General features: G+C 35.7%; 4 protein-coding genes across 5 annotated transcripts; 2 read left to right on the top strand and 2 right to left on the bottom strand.

Moving 5' to 3' along the window:
• Positions 1 to 350: 350 nt before the first annotated feature.
• Positions 351 to 2,698, top strand: BPC1 (basic pentacysteine1). Of its 2 annotated transcripts, none has more exons than XM_021437743.2 (2): positions 351 to 558; positions 1,473 to 2,698. In XM_021437743.2, exon 2 carries the CDS (start codon positions 1,477 to 1,479, stop codon positions 2,323 to 2,325), a length of 849 nt encoding a protein of 282 aa, XP_021293418.1. In that variant the 5' UTR covers positions 351 to 558; positions 1,473 to 1,476; the 3' UTR covers positions 2,326 to 2,698. The 2 variants fall into 2 exon arrangements, with proteins under 2 accessions (XP_021293418.1, XP_021293419.1); XM_021437744.2 differs by lacking the exon at positions 351 to 558 and adding an exon at positions 568 to 1,117.
• A 3,444-nt stretch (positions 2,699 to 6,142) lies between these two features.
• On the bottom strand, positions 6,143 to 11,846 carry LOC110423187 (LEAF RUST 10 DISEASE-RESISTANCE LOCUS RECEPTOR-LIKE PROTEIN KINASE-like 2.4). Its single transcript, XM_021437343.2, has 6 exons — positions 11,043 to 11,846; positions 10,827 to 10,883; positions 10,462 to 10,733; positions 7,889 to 8,708; positions 7,699 to 7,755; positions 6,143 to 7,607 (listed from the first exon to the last, which is right to left on the bottom strand). Exons 1-6 carry the CDS (start codon positions 11,752 to 11,754, stop codon positions 6,499 to 6,501), a joined length of 3,027 nt encoding a protein of 1,008 aa, XP_021293018.2. The 5' UTR covers positions 11,755 to 11,846; the 3' UTR covers positions 6,143 to 6,498.
• An 839-nt stretch (positions 11,847 to 12,685) lies between these two features.
• Positions 12,686 to 14,498, bottom strand: LOC110423292 (ENTH/VHS/GAT family protein). The gene has a single exon (XM_021437476.2). The coding sequence runs from the start codon at positions 14,185 to 14,187 to the stop codon at positions 13,030 to 13,032; it is 1,158 nt and encodes a 385-aa protein (XP_021293151.1). The 5' UTR covers positions 14,188 to 14,498; the 3' UTR covers positions 12,686 to 13,029.
• A 152-nt stretch (positions 14,499 to 14,650) lies between these two features.
• LOC110423397 (zinc-finger homeodomain protein 14-like) lies at positions 14,651 to 16,271 on the top strand. The gene is given in 2 exon segments (XM_021437618.1): positions 14,651 to 15,967; positions 15,970 to 16,271. Coding segments are annotated over 2 exon segments (750 nt in total). The 5' UTR covers positions 14,651 to 15,405; the 3' UTR covers positions 16,158 to 16,271.
• The last annotated feature ends 1,670 nt before the right edge of the window (positions 16,272 to 17,941 follow it).

The following is a 17,941-nucleotide window of genomic DNA, read 5'->3' as shown; positions in this document are numbered from 1 at the left end:
TAATGTTAAAAAAAACATCAAAAAGAAATAAAGAGAGAGAGAGAGAGGAGGCAAGAAGTTAAGACATCTTATTTTTTTAAAATGATTTTGTGTGAAAATAAAAGCACAAAAAATAGAATAGAATAAGGAAAGAAAGTAGAGAAAGGAAAAAGAAGAGAACAGAATAGAGGATAAGAATTAATCTTTTTGTTGTCACATGGCCATATGCCCTACACCACCCAACAACATTACATATGAGAGATAGATAGATATAGTTATTTCTCCTTTTTAAGGATCTTTAAATTAAATTTTAATTTATTTTTTTTTTAAAAGTGGAAGTCCCATATAAATAAACTCCCCTTTGATAGATACACATTTTTAGGTCTTTCTCATCCTCTCTCTTTCTTATTTTTTGCCTTTCTTTTCTCTCTCCTCTCTCATCTCCATCTCTTTCTCTTTCATAGGTTTTTTTTTTCTCTTTCTCTCTCCTCTCTCTTTTCTCTCAGGTTTCTCTCTCTCTCTCTCTCTCTTTCTCTCTCCAGAAAGGGCAAAACCCTAAAGAGTCGTTTACACCCCCAAGTAAGTTTTCTCTCTCCTCTCACTTCCATCTCTCTTTTCTTTTTTTTTTCCTCTTTCTCTTTCTCTCTCTTTGCTTTCTCTTTCTAAGAATTTTGAATATATGGGTCCTTACTCCTTCGTTGTACTATTAAACCTTTCATGTATATTTTTATTTATTTATTTTGTTTGTTTGAGCTTTGAAGGTGAAATTGTGAAGGAGATCTAGGATTTTATTAAGTTTCCAATTTGAAAGCCCCAAAACAGCAATAAAAACCCGAACTTTTTATTGAAGTTTTTTTTTTTGTGGTTCTTTTAGCTATATTTAGTAGATCTGATTATGGATTTTGATGCATGCAAAGTTTGGGTATTGGGAAAATGTGGGGAATTAGAAACTAGTTTGAATCTGAAAGTTTCCATTTCGCTGTTGCGTATCTTTAGATTTCCATTTCTGTTGCTTTCGAATCTTAGATTTTTCCATTTCTGCTATTGTTTTTATGTGCTGTGGATTGGGATATTTGGTTTGCATATCTTGGATCTGCGGAAATGTAAAGGCTACCAATTGAAATTTGGCTCATTGGAGGTGGGTTTTTTCGCTTGTAGTTGGAAATGTAACATGTTTTGTTGCCCTTTTGGTTTCTAGGAATCAAACATATTCTTTGGCATTCTGTGCATGTTTGATGTTGTTTTTTACTGATCTCTCTCTGGGTTTGTACGTGATTCGATCTGGCTTTGCTCTTGATTCATGTAAATGCCTCAAATTTCGTATTGAGGCCATAGTTTTTGTTTGAATGTTTGGGTTTTCGGTTTTCTCTCCATTTTACGGTCTTTTTGGGTTATTCTATGGGAATGTTAAGCAGGATTTGAATGGCATTAATGGGATAATTCAAATTATGGTAAAATTTTGATCATTCTGTTCTGTTGTTCACTATATGTAGCTTCATGGATGATGATGCGTTGAACATGCGTAATTGGGGTTATTATGAGCCGTCCTTGAAGGGACATCTTGGTCTGCAGCTCATGTCTAGCATGGCTGAGAGGGACACCAAGTCTTTCATTCCTGGGCGTGATCCCAATCTCATGGTTACTCCCAATGCTGCCTTTCACCCACGGGACTGCGTTGTTTCAGAGGCACCTATCCCCATGAATTATGTTAGGGATAGTTGGATTAGCCAGAGAGAAAAGTTTTTCAACATGTTACCAGCCACTGCTCCTAATTATGGCATTCTTCCTGAAACTTCGGCGGCTCATTCATTGCCAATATTGCAGCCACCACCTGATTCGTCATCAAGAAATGAGAGGGTGGTGGGTAGAGTCGAGGAGCCATCAGTTAATAAGGAAGGTGTTCCATTGAAGAAAAGGCAGGGTGGGGCTGCCCCAAAGACGCCAAAGGCCAAAAAGCCTAGGAAGCCAAAGGATAATAGTAATTCCACTGTTCAACGTGTGAAGCCTGCAAAGAAGAGTATGGATATTAAAATAAATGGCTATGACATGGATATTTCAGGCATTCCAATTCCAGTTTGCTCATGCACTGGAAGCCCTCAGCAATGTTATCGATGGGGCTGTGGTGGTTGGCAATCTGCTTGTTGCACAACAAATGTATCCATGTATCCTTTGCCAATGAGCACCAAAAGGCGTGGTGCGAGGATAGCTGGGCGGAAAATGAGTCAGGGGGCATTCAAGAAGGTCTTGGAGAAACTTGCAGCTGAAAATTATAACTTCAATAACCCAATTGATTTGAGGACTCATTGGGCTAGACATGGTACCAACAAGTTTGTCACTATCAGGTAGATTCAAATTGGTGGAAATGATAGTGGAACTCCATCGCTTATGGTCTGCTTCACCTGTATATATTTCTGTGGCCTTCGTCGGAGATCTTTGATGCCTTGTAGTTCATGAATTTTCAGAGTCATGATAATGTTTTAACTTTCGAACATCGTGGTTCTTTGGAACTTCTTAGTTTTTCATTTATGCTTGTGCTTTAAGAACATCCGTTTGTTCTGGTCACCAACTTTAAGTTGTGGATGAGTTTTTATTTGTTGGATCCTGTTGGATAATCTCCTTTCATCCACTCGGCAAAGTGTTATTATAGACTGGCAGTTGAATGCTGCTTTTCCTGGCAATCTTTTAGCTGACATCAATGACATTTTGTTTATTCCCTTTATTTGCATAAACTTTTGAATGATTATTAAGCAGTTATTTTGATCTATTTATTTTTTTTTTGCCTAGTTGTGTGAATGAATCTGTGTTGTGCAATCCTTTAATATTTTTTTGGAGAAAAGGAAAGAGCGGGGGGGATGTGGGGGAGGCAGTGATGGAGGTTTGGGGTTGGGTTTAAACCTATACTTGGAGGACACAGTCTGAGGTCTAAAAGTCAGTCTTGTCCCCTTTTATTAAATATAAGTTGATTGAACTGCTGCATTCTGATACATGCTATGTCAAAGATGAAAGTTTGTTAACCGTGGATTATCTATGCTGAATCATGTTCTTTAGTGCATGGATTTTAGAATCAGACTGTCTACTTGTTCTAGTTGATATAATAAGGCCTGGTTTGTTCTGCATTTATGTTAAAACCTTTTTAAAAGTCAATAGAATTTGATATGTTGGTCAGTTAGCTATGGTTATTTGTGCATCAATATGTTTCTAGAGTACCAAATCACTATATCAAGGAGTAGAATGATCAGAACTTCTCCTTTGCAACCCCTTCTTCCAAATTGTCTTTTATTCTTTTAATTGCTAGCAGGGAGGAATCAGAGGAAAACTGTAGCAATACCTAAGAAGATGCTGACTGAGATCAAGAACCAATCTTCTTTTGTGGCTTCTCCAACCTTTTGTTTTTCTTTTTGCTAGCAGGGAAGAAAAAGATGAACATACATTGTGGAAAACCTAACAAAATGAAGAATAATTTCTGAAGCAATTTGAAAATGGCATTTATCTAATTTTTTTTTGAGGGCTATGACTGAAATTGTACATAAGTGTTGCCTATTTAATCTTTTCTTGCTTGCTTTATGTGCTTTGCTAGTTTGGTTCACTGGATGATAGAGGTTTTCATCTATTTGTTTGGTTGTTTAGGAGGTTGAGAGTGTAATCTGATTTCTTTCCAACTTCTTTACCCACATGTTTTGATTTTTGTGTGGGTTTATGGAAAAGACAACTCCTCACCATTGTTGTTGTGAAAAGAGAGCGTAGAGAAAGACAATTTCATTGAAGGTATTAGTGGAAAGAAGTAACTAATATGGAGCAGTTAATAAACGTAGGCACTATGAGCATGACGTTTATTGTGCTATGATGAAAGTTGTGTTACTTAGGAGATACAAAATAATTATAGTTTTAGCATCACTTGTGGAAATGTTGGGGCATTTGATTCTGTTGAGAGGTATATGCTCCATCATTTACCTGCCTGTCACTCTTAAAAGTCAATGTTGCTCATGAAGTGCAGCTTTCTTAAGCAACTGAAAGTTAAGCAGGGTAAGATGTCTATAAAATGTATACAAGCATTCTGTTCGCTAGGATTTGTGTAAATATTGTTTCCAAATTATTCTAAATCTTTAGCAGAATAATATTGTCCTAAGGTCTATATGACATTGCCATGCTTAGTCAGGAATGTGTGCAGGATGCTGATCAAGGTGATCTGTTATCATTTGAGTGCGGCGTTAAGGACAGATTTTATTGTTTTAGTTTGGTGTGGTGCTATTTATTGTAAGATCCATTGGCATATGGTTAGCATTACAAGGAACAGATTTCTTCTGTTGTTTATCTGTTTGCTCCTTTCCTCTCATCACCTGCTAAAGTGTGGCTTTTATAGTTGTTGGTAGGTTTTACGACAACTCTTGTTCAAACAATTTGAAGGCTAGTTGTTGTTTTGTTGTTATTATCGGTAATACTATTCTAAATTGTTTTGATAGATTAAGGCAAGTCATTTGTTGCCTGACATTTGAATCATCCATTGATTTTCTGGTAACAGGATTTATGATATATAGGTTGCCACATCATAGTTTATAACTATATGTACGTGTCTATGTCAGCATGCATGCACTATTAAATTGTTTCTTTGGTGTGGTGCACATTTCAATCTCATTTTTGGTGGTTAACAATGAAAAAATCTTGCTCTTCTATTAGTAGTTGGCCTGAACTTGTTAAATGCCGCCAGATATTTAGTTGAATGGTCTAAGAAGTAAACTAGGAAAGGTGTATCTGGATTCTGTGAGGCTTTTTTGAGGTCCTTATTTTAGTCTTTTAAGATATTTGAGCACTGATATACTTTCAGCAAGTATTTGTGGTTGTTACTTTGGAGATATCTATTTCTCAAAGTTGCCTAAGAATGTATGTCAATGTGAACATAGGCCAAACCATGATTTTGTTTCTTATGAGGCCTCTTTAAAGGTTTCTATTATTCTAGTAGTAATTGTTTCTTGAGAAATATGGTTCTTTCAGAGCCTAGGATTCAAGAAAAATTTAGGTGTTATTATTAGTTAAAATATTAATTAAAATTTCATTTAGTTAATTTTTTGTTATTTGATTTTTTTAATAAGTAAAAAAAATTAAAAAGGAGTAAAAAAACAAAAACATCCATAAAAAGAAAATTTAAATTCAATTAATGAAAAGTTTTGATAAGGGTTTTTTTTTCCTTAAAAAATTCATTTTATGTTGATTTTTTTTTTTTGGGAGAGGGGGTGGTGGGGGTGTTAAATAGTAATTTTAAAAAAGTGGGACTGGGAGTGGGAGCTGAAGTTTTGTTTTGACTTCCACAAGGAGTAGAAGCTAACCCTAATTAAAGATAAAGATGGCAACTCTTATCCTTTGACCTAAATAAGGACTAAGAACTTATGCAAAACATCATTTACCTAATGCCTACTTCTCCTCCTGTAATTGCTATCCATTATTAATTTTATTTTTTGAGAAGAGAGGCTTTAATTGCTATAGGAAAGTTTTTCAATATTGGTGTGCAAACTATATGAAATTTAATGTAAGCAAACTACATGCTTAATCAAATGTCTATTGCATATATCATTATCACTATTATATGTAAAAGTACAAGTTCTAAAAGTGTGAATAGTACACTTTTAATAATTTATTTAATTAATTATTTTATCTTTAATTAAAATTTTTTATCAAATTTAAATATTAATTAATTTTTATTTACTTCCTTATTAATATTTAAATTCTGAAGAAAACTTTTCATAATGATTTTTTTTATCAAATTAAATATTCGCTAATTTTCATTTATTTATTTCTCTAATTAATTTTGAAACTCTTTATTAGATTAAATTGTTCTTAAAAAAAATTTAAATTTAGATATATCAAAAAATAGAATTTTATGCCAGGTTGAATCATTAAAAATTTAAAATAAATGAAAAATTATTCTTGACCTTACACTTTTGTCCTTACTGTTTTTCCTTCTTTTTATTAAAGTAAACTTTCCTTATATTGATTAATTTTTACCTATCTCTTTCCTTATTAACTTTGAATTCTTAATAAAGTAAGTTGTTCTTAGAATAAACATATTGGTTTAATTTTAAACATTATAGTTATGACCTACCATGTATAAATTAGTAGGTCTCACCCTTAGATCATCTAATGAAAGTTTGCAATCAGGACAGACAAATACTGAAGACAAAAGCGTAAGGTCTAATAGTATTACTCGTAAACAATTATGAGATTTACATAGCTGATGAGTTTCAATTAATTTTATGTCTAACTAAAGATACATACTCAATGACTGCAAATATAGATATGTTTTTACTGACAGTCTCTCGCTGGTAGTGAATTTCATTGTACAGTGTTGCAGAGAACAAATACATAAAGTGTGAAGATGCAGGCTTAGCTTTCAACTAGATAACCAGCTCAGACAGGTAAATTTCTCATTTTCAATGCAGAACATGAAGAAGGAATGTGCAAACAGCAGTTGATGGTCAATTACATTAGCAAGTTGAAAGAATAGTACTAGAAAAATGCTTGCTATTACTATGAGCTCCTCTCCATTGACTCTGGTAGTAGCATCTCTTTTGGAGAATCTGACTGTGCCTCTATTATACACTTATCTTGAGCAGAAAAGAAGACAGGCTTGGGAGGCATTTCCAGATCATCAATGTTACCTTGTAACATTTCCACGACTCTGGTCATCGAGGGGCGTTGCGATACCTTGGTTTGAGTGCACCATAACCCAATTATCAACAACTTTCTAGCTATAGTCGCATCACTTTTAGTCGCATTCTCAAGCTCTAAATCTCCTTTCTCATTCAGTTCATAGACCCAAGAAGGGAAATGCACTTTGCTTGAATTGATTGCATCTACATCGACTTTCCTTCTTTTACTTGCCAATTCTAGCAATAGCATCCCAAAACTATAAACATCTGATTTGCAAGAAACAGCGCCAAAACCCCTTGAAATCAATTCAGGTGCCATGTATCCAACTGTTTCACTTGTGGCACACATGGACATGAAATCATGCTTCTTTGGGTACAATTTTGCGAGGCAGTAGTCTGCTATTTTGGGGATGAAATTCTGATCTAACAAAATATTTTGAGGTTTAATATCGAAATGAACAATGCAAGCACCAGACCTTCCATGTAGGAACTCAATACCTCGTGCTGTTCCTAAAGCAATTTCATGAAGTTTCTCCCAGCTAAACGAATGAGAGTTTGAGAAAATGTACTTGTCAAGAGTTCCATTAGGCATGTATTGGGTGACAAGAGCATATTTAGATCCCTCAGAACAGAATCCTAGAAATGGTACCATATTCGGATGCTGAATCTTACTAATCGTAGAAACTTCATTGATAAACTTTTCTTCGCCAAGTTTAGAGCTCCCAAGCATTTTAACAGCAATTGAGCAACCGCCAGGAAGCTGCCCTTTATAAACCGAACCAAAGCAACCTTGCCCTATTTTATCTCTGAAGTTGTTTGACATGGCAAGTATATCAGGATAAGTATACCTTTCTGGAGTTGAGGGGTGCGGATCCTGTGATGAATTTTCTCTGACATCAGTCTTCTTTCTCATAGAGAAGTATTTGTGGAGAATGAAAGCGAGTATGACCACTGGAAGGAGGATGAATCTGACAGTACTAATTATTGCTACAAAGCAAATATATATTGATATTTTTAGTTCAAGTAAATGAAGATTCTGAAAGAAAACTGAAATTTCAACGAGGAAATGGAAGTATACCAAACAGAAACATTGCAACAATGTAAGTGTATATCAACGGAAGTTCAGCTTCGTAATCTGCATAAATAAACAATATATGAATACAAAAATTAAGCTCCACACAATAAACAAAGAGCCAATTCTGAAGAATTTAAGGATATAGGGATTCAAATGATTGAGAGAAGATTCAAAAAGAAACAGGCCTACTAACCGTATTCTTTTTCACAATTAAAGAGATAAGTTGTATCTCTAGTTTTATAGACGCAGCCACGACCCTTTGCCCTGCAATCTCTACACTCAACCGACCATCTCATATCAAACCCTGACTCTTGCATCTTCAAGGCTGTTTCATAAGAAAGGTTCTGCACCATAATTTTATAGAATGCAGGGACAGTTGAAATGACCTCGCAGGACTTTGGAACATCATTCGAGAATAAAGGGTACCCAGTTATATTGACATAAACAAGAGATGTATTTCCACTTAAACAGGGTACTCTGCTATTAGCCAGATCGCTGATATTGTTGGAACACCGAACAAAATTTAAAGTATACAAGTAATTGTAATTAACCAGTCCTGGATACCGAGCATCCATCTGCACTTCCTGGATTGATAATGATCTGTTAGGAAGACTGCAGCTTCCATTGGCTAAGTTAACATCAGCAACACGAATTGTGCGTTTGTCATAGGAAATTCTCTTCACGTAGTATAACCCTCCATGGAAATTCAAGATGGTCTTATTGTTCTTGCAAGATAGTTGGAAATCAGGATCACCACAGCCAGCTGGATCTTCCTCCAGGCGGAAAGGGTAGCTGATGTCATGGATATCTCCGCATGAAGATAAACATATTTGTGGGTTTTTTCTTGCTTCAGTTGCGTTAATGAATAAAAAGATCAGCAAAGAAAACAGAGCTGAAAAATTTTTCATTCTGCCTCCGAAATCTCCGAGTGGACAACGGTTGATGGTAAAGTAGGCAGATTGCTGAAGTTTTCGGGTCTCTTGAAGTTTATAGAACACAAACGTTGAGAGAACCTTTTAACTCTGGTCAATAAGACGCGTTTTCTGCACCAAGGTTTTTTCTGATGCTAATCAGTAGTTATGTGCATTGTGGAATGTATGTGAGAGTGTTCAACCAATAACCATCACAAGTATTTCCAGGATTGACATTGACCTTGAATTTTATAGTTTTGCTGACCCAATTGATCTCTATGGTTTGTATGTGCAGAATTCTTTATTAGTATTTGAAGTAATTTAAAGAGAAAAGGCTGATGTGGCAAATAGTTACAATCTAATTCTGTTAATTCCTGTAATGAAGCGTCTACCGGCTTTGACCTTTAGCATTTTAGATTAGGACATGGTCCATTTAGTAGAATAAAGCTAATACATCAAATGCAATATGATGTATGTTAGTGCAGAAAATCTGTTATGCTAAATATCCATCTTGTCTAATCTAAACTGTCCACCTCATATAAGGCATTCACAAATGCTTTTGAACCATATTTTTGAAACCTTTCACCAAGTTGTCAAATTTGATCATTGAAATAATGCCATGAAAGAAGAATTGCAATCTTTGGAGGAGAAAGGTACTTGGATAATTGTGCCCTTATCATCAAATTCACACAACTTAGATGGCAGCATTGAAAGATAAGAAGTTAAGACTGGTAACTAAGGCTACCCTCAAAGAGAAGGTTTTAATTATCAAGAAATCTTTAGGGTGATTTGTGATATAAAAATTATGACTCAAATTTTTTTTTGTTAATTAAAAGTAATTTGTTATTGGTTATGGAATTAAATGTGTTTTATCATTATTTATAATGAATTAATTTTGCTTTGTTGTTAATTATACAATAGATAAATTATTTTACAACTTACATATAATCAACTATGGTGCGTCTTGATAAATTATTAAAAATTGTTGAATTATTCAATTATTACTTTTATTTATTTGAAAAAAGAGAATTTAAAGTATATTATTTTTTAACATAAGAATCATGCACCAATTATTCAATCAAATACTCTAGTGTAACTTATATCATTATCTAAATATATTAATTATATGAGCAATCATTGGTTGCTATAAGCGTATATGTTAAAATTCTTTGTACTTTTATGATCTCAAAATTTATTTATTAATTTTATTTTATTATAGTATGTTATTTTATACAAAAATTATTTTAGACAAAAAATTTATTTAATTTTAATTTTTTTATGAGAATATATCTTTTTTTGCATACATATATTTCACTGCCCTATATTTTCAATGATAAATAATTGAAAATTGAGCTTATTCCTGATTTAATATCACATATAATGCACTTTTAGTAAACAATTACATATATAAAAAAGAAACAATAATTAAAACAAAACCGGAAATCATGTATGACAACAAATGTCAAGTAGGGTGCGTATATGTTGTAAGATTTGATTATTTCAAGCGAGAAATCTTATGCCAAGAAATTCAAAGAACAGCAGATAGGCTCCCTAACAGAGAAATCTACTCCCACAGTTTCAGTTCCAAATGAAATCGAAGAATATGTAAATTTAATCCCTTAGCAGAATCATCTCAACAGTCTCTTGCTGGTAGTGAATTTCATTACACAGAGTTGCAAAGAACATATACATACAGTGTAAAGATGCAAGCTTAGTTTTCTACTAGAAAACCAGCTGAGACAGGTAAAATTTTCATTTGCAAGGAAGAACAAAAAGGAATGTACGAACAGGCGTTGATGGTCAATTACAATAGCGAGTTGAAGGAATAGTACTAGAAAAATGCTTGGTGTCTCTATGAGCTCCTCTCCATTGACTCAGGTATTAGTATCTCTTTTGGAGAATCTGACTCGGGAGCCATTACACAGTTATCTTGAGCAGAAATTAAGACAGGCTTAGGAGGCATTTCCAGATGATTTTCAATGTTCCTTGTAACCTTTCCACGACTCTGGTCAGTCTGTGAAGATTTTTCCCTGACATCAATCTTCTTTCTCATAGAGAAGTATGTGTGGAGAAGGAAAGCAAATATAACCGGTGGAAGGAGGATGAATCTGACTGCACCAATTATTTCTACAAAACAAATATAGATTGACATTTTTAGTTCAAGTAAATGAAGATTCTAAAACAAAAAACTGCGATTTCTACGAGGAAATGGAAATATACCAGCCAGATTCACTGCAGCAAAAAGAGAGTACACCAATCCAACTATAGCGTCGTAATCTGCATAAATAAACAATATATTAATATAAAATTAGGCTCCACACATTAAACAAAGAACCAATTCCGAAGAATTTAAGGATATAAGGATTTAAACGACAAACAGCAGAGAAAGTTTGCAATTGTTTGACAGAAGATTCAAAAAGAAACAGGCCTACTAACCATATTCCTCTTCGCATTGGAAGATATTGGCTGTATTAAATTTATTGACACAGCCACGACCCTTTGCCCTGCAATCTCTACACTCAACCGACCATCTCATGTCAAACCCTGATTCCTGCATCTTCAAGGCTGTTTCATAAGAAAGGTTCTGCACCATATTTTCATAGAATGCTGGGACAGTTGAAATGACCTTGCAGGGTTTTGGAACATCATACGAGTATACAGAGTCCCGAGATATATTGACATAAACATGAGATGTATTTCCGCTCAGACAGGGTGCTCTGCTCTTAGCCAGATCGCTGATATTGTTGGAACACCGAACAAAATTTAAAGCATACGAGTAACTGTAATCAGCCAGTCCTGGATACCGAGCATCCATCAGCACTTCCTGCATTGATAATGATCTGTTAGGAAGACTGCAGCTTCCACTGGCTAAGTTAACATCAGCAACACGAATTGTGCGTTCGTCATAGGAAATTCTCTTCACGTAGTATAACCCTCCATGGAAATTCAAGATGGTCTTATTGTTCTTGCAAGATAGTTGGAAATCAGGATCACCACAGCCAGCTGGATCTTCCTTCAGGCGGAAAGGGTAGCTGATGTCATGGATATCTCCGCAGGAAGATGAACATATTTGTGGGTTTTTTCTTGCTTCAGTTGCGCTAATGAATAGAAAGATCAGCAAAGAGAGCTGGGCTAAAAAATTTTTCATTCTGCTTCTGAAATTTGCTAGTGGATAAGGATTGATGGGAAAGCAGGCAGATTCCTTCTTTTTCGGATATTAGGAAAGGTCGGCAGATTGCAGAAGTTTTCGGGTTTTATAGAACAAAAAAGTTGAGAGAAGTTTCAACTTTGGTCAACAAGACGCGTTTTCTACACATTTTGTTGTTCTCATGCTTATCAATACCCGTCGAAAGGACGACCAGGCCGAAGTCATAGTATGTGGACTGTGGACACTTGATTCTGACAGAGACTGTTCAACCAATAACCATCACAAGTATTTCCAGGATTGACATTGACCCTGACTTTCATAGTTTACTAAAAATGATATAATTCCATGGTGCAAATTTCAAAATTTTAGCACGTAATATCCAATATCTTTGTTTATAGATGTTCCTAATTTTTTATTTTTTCTTTTAGATTTTGAACACCTAACGTTCTTTTTTTTTTTTCATGATTTTCCTTTTATTTTTGGACATTAAAAATCTACATCAATAATTTCAAATAAATCAGATAGGAGACAGAGAGGCGAAGAAGCAATTTATGATAAAATCTGTCCCCATATTTAATGCCAAAGCCAATTTGTATACATCCTTTTCTTAATAATGTACTCGGTCAAGGGTGGTCGGTCAGCTTTATATTCTGGAGTCAATTGTGGAGCGTTCTTTAATTCATGACTTCATAGCTCTCAATAATAAGTGGCTAATCATCATATTCAAGACCAATCAAGATTGAAAGTTGATTCTCACGCATCATGAAATTACTGCTTCTAATTTCTTTTTATATATTTGGACAAAGACCAAAAGAAGTGGCTTGCACCTTTATCTAAATACAAGCGACAACATTTCCCAAGTCCAACTTGCGTTATTGCTAATCTAAAGAAGAAGAAAGCGATGAAGAAGCCTACCCCATCCCCACCCAACCCCAAAAACCCAAAGAAATTAAAGAGAGAAAGATCTTTCTGCGAAATCTCTGAAATGGAAACTTGATATCTGTTTTTCTCAAGCCCAATCAACCATTTCTCTCATGATATCCATGCACCTTAATTAATCAAATAAAAACAGTACATACATATATATATATATATATATAGATGGATATCCCATGAATTAAAAGAAGTTCAGATCATGATGTCAATTCAATATATAGATCAGAAAAATATTAAGAATGTACTATAACTCTGATCTAAAGAATTTTTTTTTTTCTATATTTGTAATTGAAGGAACTTGAGAGCAGAGCTAGACACACACAATTATTGTTCCCACTGCTAGAAAGTAATTAAATCCGGAATTTCATAATGATTATAAACAGGCACATCAATGGGTACAAGAGGGAGATCTCTAGCAGCAGCAGCAGCAGTATTCTTATGATTAGAGAAACCAGTATTCTCTCCATTGATCATTATAACATTTTCATCAAAAACCACCCATTTGTCTGTTATTATTGTCTTCAGAGCTCCCTTTGGTTCTTTCTGTTCAACAATTGCATTATTTCCTTCTCTCACAACTATAGCCATTTGGTTGTTTTCCTTGAAATCCACGTCCTTGTATGTCTTCTCTGATACCCCATTGATTATTCTCTCAAGTTCCTGAACATCTTCCTCCGGAATCTGAGTAACTGTGGGGAATTCGCTGGCGTTTAAAACACCATATTCCTGGCAAAATTCGAAATATAGAGAAAGTTCCTCACCCTGCATCATTGCCTTTTGAAGAACCTTAAGGGCCATTACTGCTTCAACTTTACCAACTGAATATATTTTCATCAAAACCCTTGCAATCTCGCTGCATATTTTGCTATAAACATCAAATATCTCAATGATAACACAATCCATGGCTTCCAGAATCAAACCAACCTTCATATTATCCGCTAGAGGCCTAATTTGAAGCAACATATCAAGCAAAGATTGCCATTTCTGCAGTTTCGACAGCTGCTGCAGCATCAATGAACGTTGTTCGTCCCTTTTGTTGTCTTGCTCAAACGAAACGATAGCTCTTTGATCTAGAAACGCAAAGTAAGCACGAATGAAAGCATTAAAACCCCACGTTTTGCTTGACCTGGAATGTCCGTCGCTGAAACTCGACATATCAAATGGCAAACGGCCTATCTTTTGAACAGCTGGGACCTTACAACAAAAGACACCATGCATGAGCATCAACCCCTTGATGGCAACCACCCAGCTCTGCGTCTTCTCCATCCGTTTAGACAGAGCCCAAATAAAAGGACGAAGGCTAATTGGCGACGCCCGAATCCACGAAAAGACTCTTTGGGCATTCCTTTTATCAATGAAATATTCATCGTGACTAGTGGCCTTGATGATGGCAGCCTCAATATCAGGATTCCTGAAGGAACTCTTTCTGGAAAGATTGGCCACGACTATGCTGTTCCTGTCTTTGATAGCACCGGCCGCCCTCTTCCAAAGAGTCATCTTTTCGTGTTGGATCGTCGCACAAATGGGAAGGGAAAAAGCAGCGGATTGGGGTGATGAAAGCCCTTTCTCTCTCTATTTTAGCCCTGTGGTAGTTGCAAACTTGTATTGCCCCCTTACTTCTTTTATTGTTTGTTACAATTTTTGGTTCAAAATAATCGGACGAGTGGAAATGGCTAACAACAGAGAAGCAGCCACATTGCCGGCTAGCTAATGGAATTAGTGGCAGCGATTAGGCCATGATTGGCTGTCTCTTCCATTTGTTATACAGTTTCAAAGCAGCATATCAGTATATTGAATTTCGTTTACACGTTTGGACCGTTGCTATATCATGTTTGCCTTACTCATTCATGCTTATTTTTTTCTTATGTTGAGCTGTCTCTCTTTACGCGCTTCTGTTGTGGGTACGCATGGCCAACATCTATAGCATGTTTTGTTTAAGGGACAACTTTGCATACTTATTCAATCCCTTCAGGGACCAGTAATTTAACTAAAAACTTCCTCAACAGGATATCCTAACATTGAATTCAAATCTTAGATGGAAGATATTAATTAGCTTCCATTTCATAACAGTTTTCCTTTGTAGTTTTGTCATAAGATACAAAATAATGACCAAGTTCCGTATACTTCTTATTAGAGTTATAGATAGCAACAATTAATACAATACGTAGATAAAGCTCAATCAACATACAGATAAAGCTCAATCCAAGAACAAGAAACAAACATAAAAGAAGACATAACAACATGCAGATAAAATTCAATTAATATGCAGATAAAGCTTAATCCATGAACAAGAAACAAGTATAAAAGATGATACATTTAAATCTAAAGATGAGATGGGTTTTATTTAGAGTAGAATTTTAATAACTATTTGTATTTTAAACTTATCATTTAATTTTCGTACCATAAATACATCATTGGCATTCAATACCAATGCAGTTTTCTTTCCTATTCAGTCTCCTATATTGAATTTCTTTACTTTTGTCAAAGCTATCGGCCTTTGTTATTTTGGTTTATAAGGTAATCTTTGGATAGTTGACTACATAAGTTAAAATGAAAAATATTTTTTTCGTAGAAAAAAACTCAAAACTATTCAATTTTCTATTGGTACCTTGTAGAATAGAAAAGTCCAATAATAAGTAAATGATGGAAGATTCCTTTTAATGACAGAGGGCTGAGTGTTGGTTGACAGATCATTAAACTCGGTGGAATAGCAAAATGGAGAATGAGTTAGAGAGATATAGACCAGTCCAATGCTTTAATGCTTGCCAACTTGTTAACTTATTAGCCCTTAATGTGCCACTTTGCAAACATACAGAGAGGGATCCGTTGATTTGTAACCTCCTGAATATGATATATATTGTCAATCTACCTTTTCTGCATACCCTTGTCTCAGCCCTGCACTTGAGAGAGAGAGAGAGAGAGAGAGAGAGAGAGAGTGAGATGGAGAGAGAGACTTACAGAGACTGTCAGAGGAACCATGCATGCTATCTTGGCGGCTATGCAATTGATGGTTGCAGTGAGTTCATTCCCAGTAACACCATGGAAAGCCACTGCAAAGCCTGTGGTTGCCATAGAAACTACCATCGGAAAGTCCCTTTTATATACTTAAACGAATCTCCTGAAATTGGCCACGGTTCTGGTAAGTCTTTTTGGAGCCTAAGAGAGGCAAAGAGAATCGCCAGGCAGCACCGTGTTCTTCCAGCCCCATCTCCCCAGGTACCGTTGCAGAAGCAGCAGAACTCCAATCGCAAGTTCAAGCAGAGGAAATCGAAGTTCACCGGGGACAGAGAGAAGCTATGAGAGCATTTGCGGAGAGCCTAGGCTGGACCATGAGGAACAAAGGTCGTCAACCGGAGATCAACAGGTTTTGTGAAAGAATTGGAGTTAGCAGGCTTCATTTCAAGCCTTACTTCAAAGGCACTGCGTCTACGTCTGGAGCTAACAGTTCCTCTTCTAAGGCTGTTTAGACTTCATAGTCCATATTTTCCCCTGTTCTTAGAATAACAATGTAGTCAAGGCCCTCGAAACGTGTAATTGTTAATCGATGTTGTTTATTTTTTCTCCTCTGGTGCAACAATGAATAGCCCTTTTCAGTGATATATCCTTCAAATTCAGTATGTATGTATGTATGTATGTATGTATACATATGATTCGACACTCATCAAGGATTCATATGGATACATTTGCTTGAGCATTAAAATCAGTGTTCTTAAAATATCTTAGATGAGGGCAAATTATGTAATTAGCAAACAATTTTCAAGGGAACTAATGATTAAATAAAGAGGGATGAAGAGGGGAATCTCGAGAACTAGGGTAGAAATGAGACTAAAAGTTCCCTCAAATGTCATAGAGGGGTCTCCACCGGCCCAGCCCCTGGCCTTCCTAGTGTTAAAGGTTTTAAGAGCCGAAAACTTTTTTCTGCAGTAAAGCATAATGGCCCAAAGATTTAAGTTGGTTTCAAACTGTATCTGTTTCCTTGGTGGGGCTCTATGTCTGCAAAAGTTCTTCGTGTTAAACACAGGCCAGCTTTGTTGTTGGGGTTTGATTAAAAGTCAAGGAATGCTGAAATTTCATATAATCTGACCAAATTCCGGCCCTTTGTAACCCTTCTTTACGACACAATGGATTTCCCCTTTTTTTTTCTGGGACTTCTTACATGTATTCCAATATGAAGAGTCACTATAGAGAAAGTCACTGTTTTAGATTACTATTAGCAGGTGTGGGGTACAAACAAACACGCCCCTCCTGGCCCTGAAAGGTGACATTTGCCTCTTAGCAACAGGAATCTTTCAGTTGTGGCATTTCAAACAATTTCACAGCTTATATTGATACTACTTTGTCTGAGGATATCCCATTTTCTGATGCACTAGAAGTGGCGAGTACAGAGAACACTCTATGGAGATGATCTGTTCCTAGAGAAGAAGAGAAACAAGTTTCAGAGAGTCATGGAAGAAAACACATAACACACTGGATTTATTTAGCTGAAGGGGATCTAAACATAATGATGAGTTTCTAAACAAGGTAATGTAGGTTGAAAAAGAAAGAGGAATAGTTTGTACATAAAAAGGCAAGAAGAAGGTACAGGTACACTATTTGTAAGCTATGAGTAATATGCCTGTATAATTAGGAAAAGGCATTGCATGTACATTATTACAACATACAATGTGGTTGATTACATCGAAATGAACAACGGCTAGCTAGCTTCAAGAGTAAAAGCATCAAAAGACAGGCCGCTATCTCGTGCTTTTCGCTCTGTCTCTCAATAGATTTTGCCTCATTTTTATACTCTCTTTCGAAGCTTTTTTGCTCTACAACAGGGGTACCATGCCATAACATCACAGCTCATGCATGTCTCATCTGCATAACCCAAGAAGAAAAAGCAGAAAAGTAGGAAATTGTTAGGATTTTCAACCGAACTACAGCAGCTGGTTCTTGAAAGCAATAAAGGACGACGAAAAAAGCTCTCTCAATTCGTGTACACGGAGAGAGAGAGAGAGAGAGCAAGCAATTTGGTAGTAATAAAGAAAGAAAAAGGCTAAAATTAAAGTACGGTACAAAATCAGGAGAGGAAAAATAGATATGGTGGGGGAATCTTTCTTCGTCTTTCACTATACTGGTGATCCCACACTGCTGTCTTTCTCTACCCCCAGCTTCTCCTCCTTTTCATGCTCGCTTTCCCTTTTTTTCCTCTCTCTTCCCCAGTTTTTCTTTTTAGTTTCACCATCTTTTTCTCTTTCCTTCTGTTTCCCTC

Source organism: Theobroma umbraticum, unplaced genomic scaffold, assembly GCF_002168275.2.
Source record: "Theobroma umbraticum cultivar Fairchild unplaced genomic scaffold, ASM216827v3 scaffold_20.0, whole genome shotgun sequence".
NCBI classification, from domain to species: Eukaryota; Viridiplantae; Streptophyta; class Magnoliopsida; order Malvales; family Malvaceae; genus Theobroma; species Theobroma umbraticum.
The sequence above is the reverse complement of the archived record's forward strand: the minus strand, read 5'-3'. Positions and strand labels throughout refer to the sequence as shown.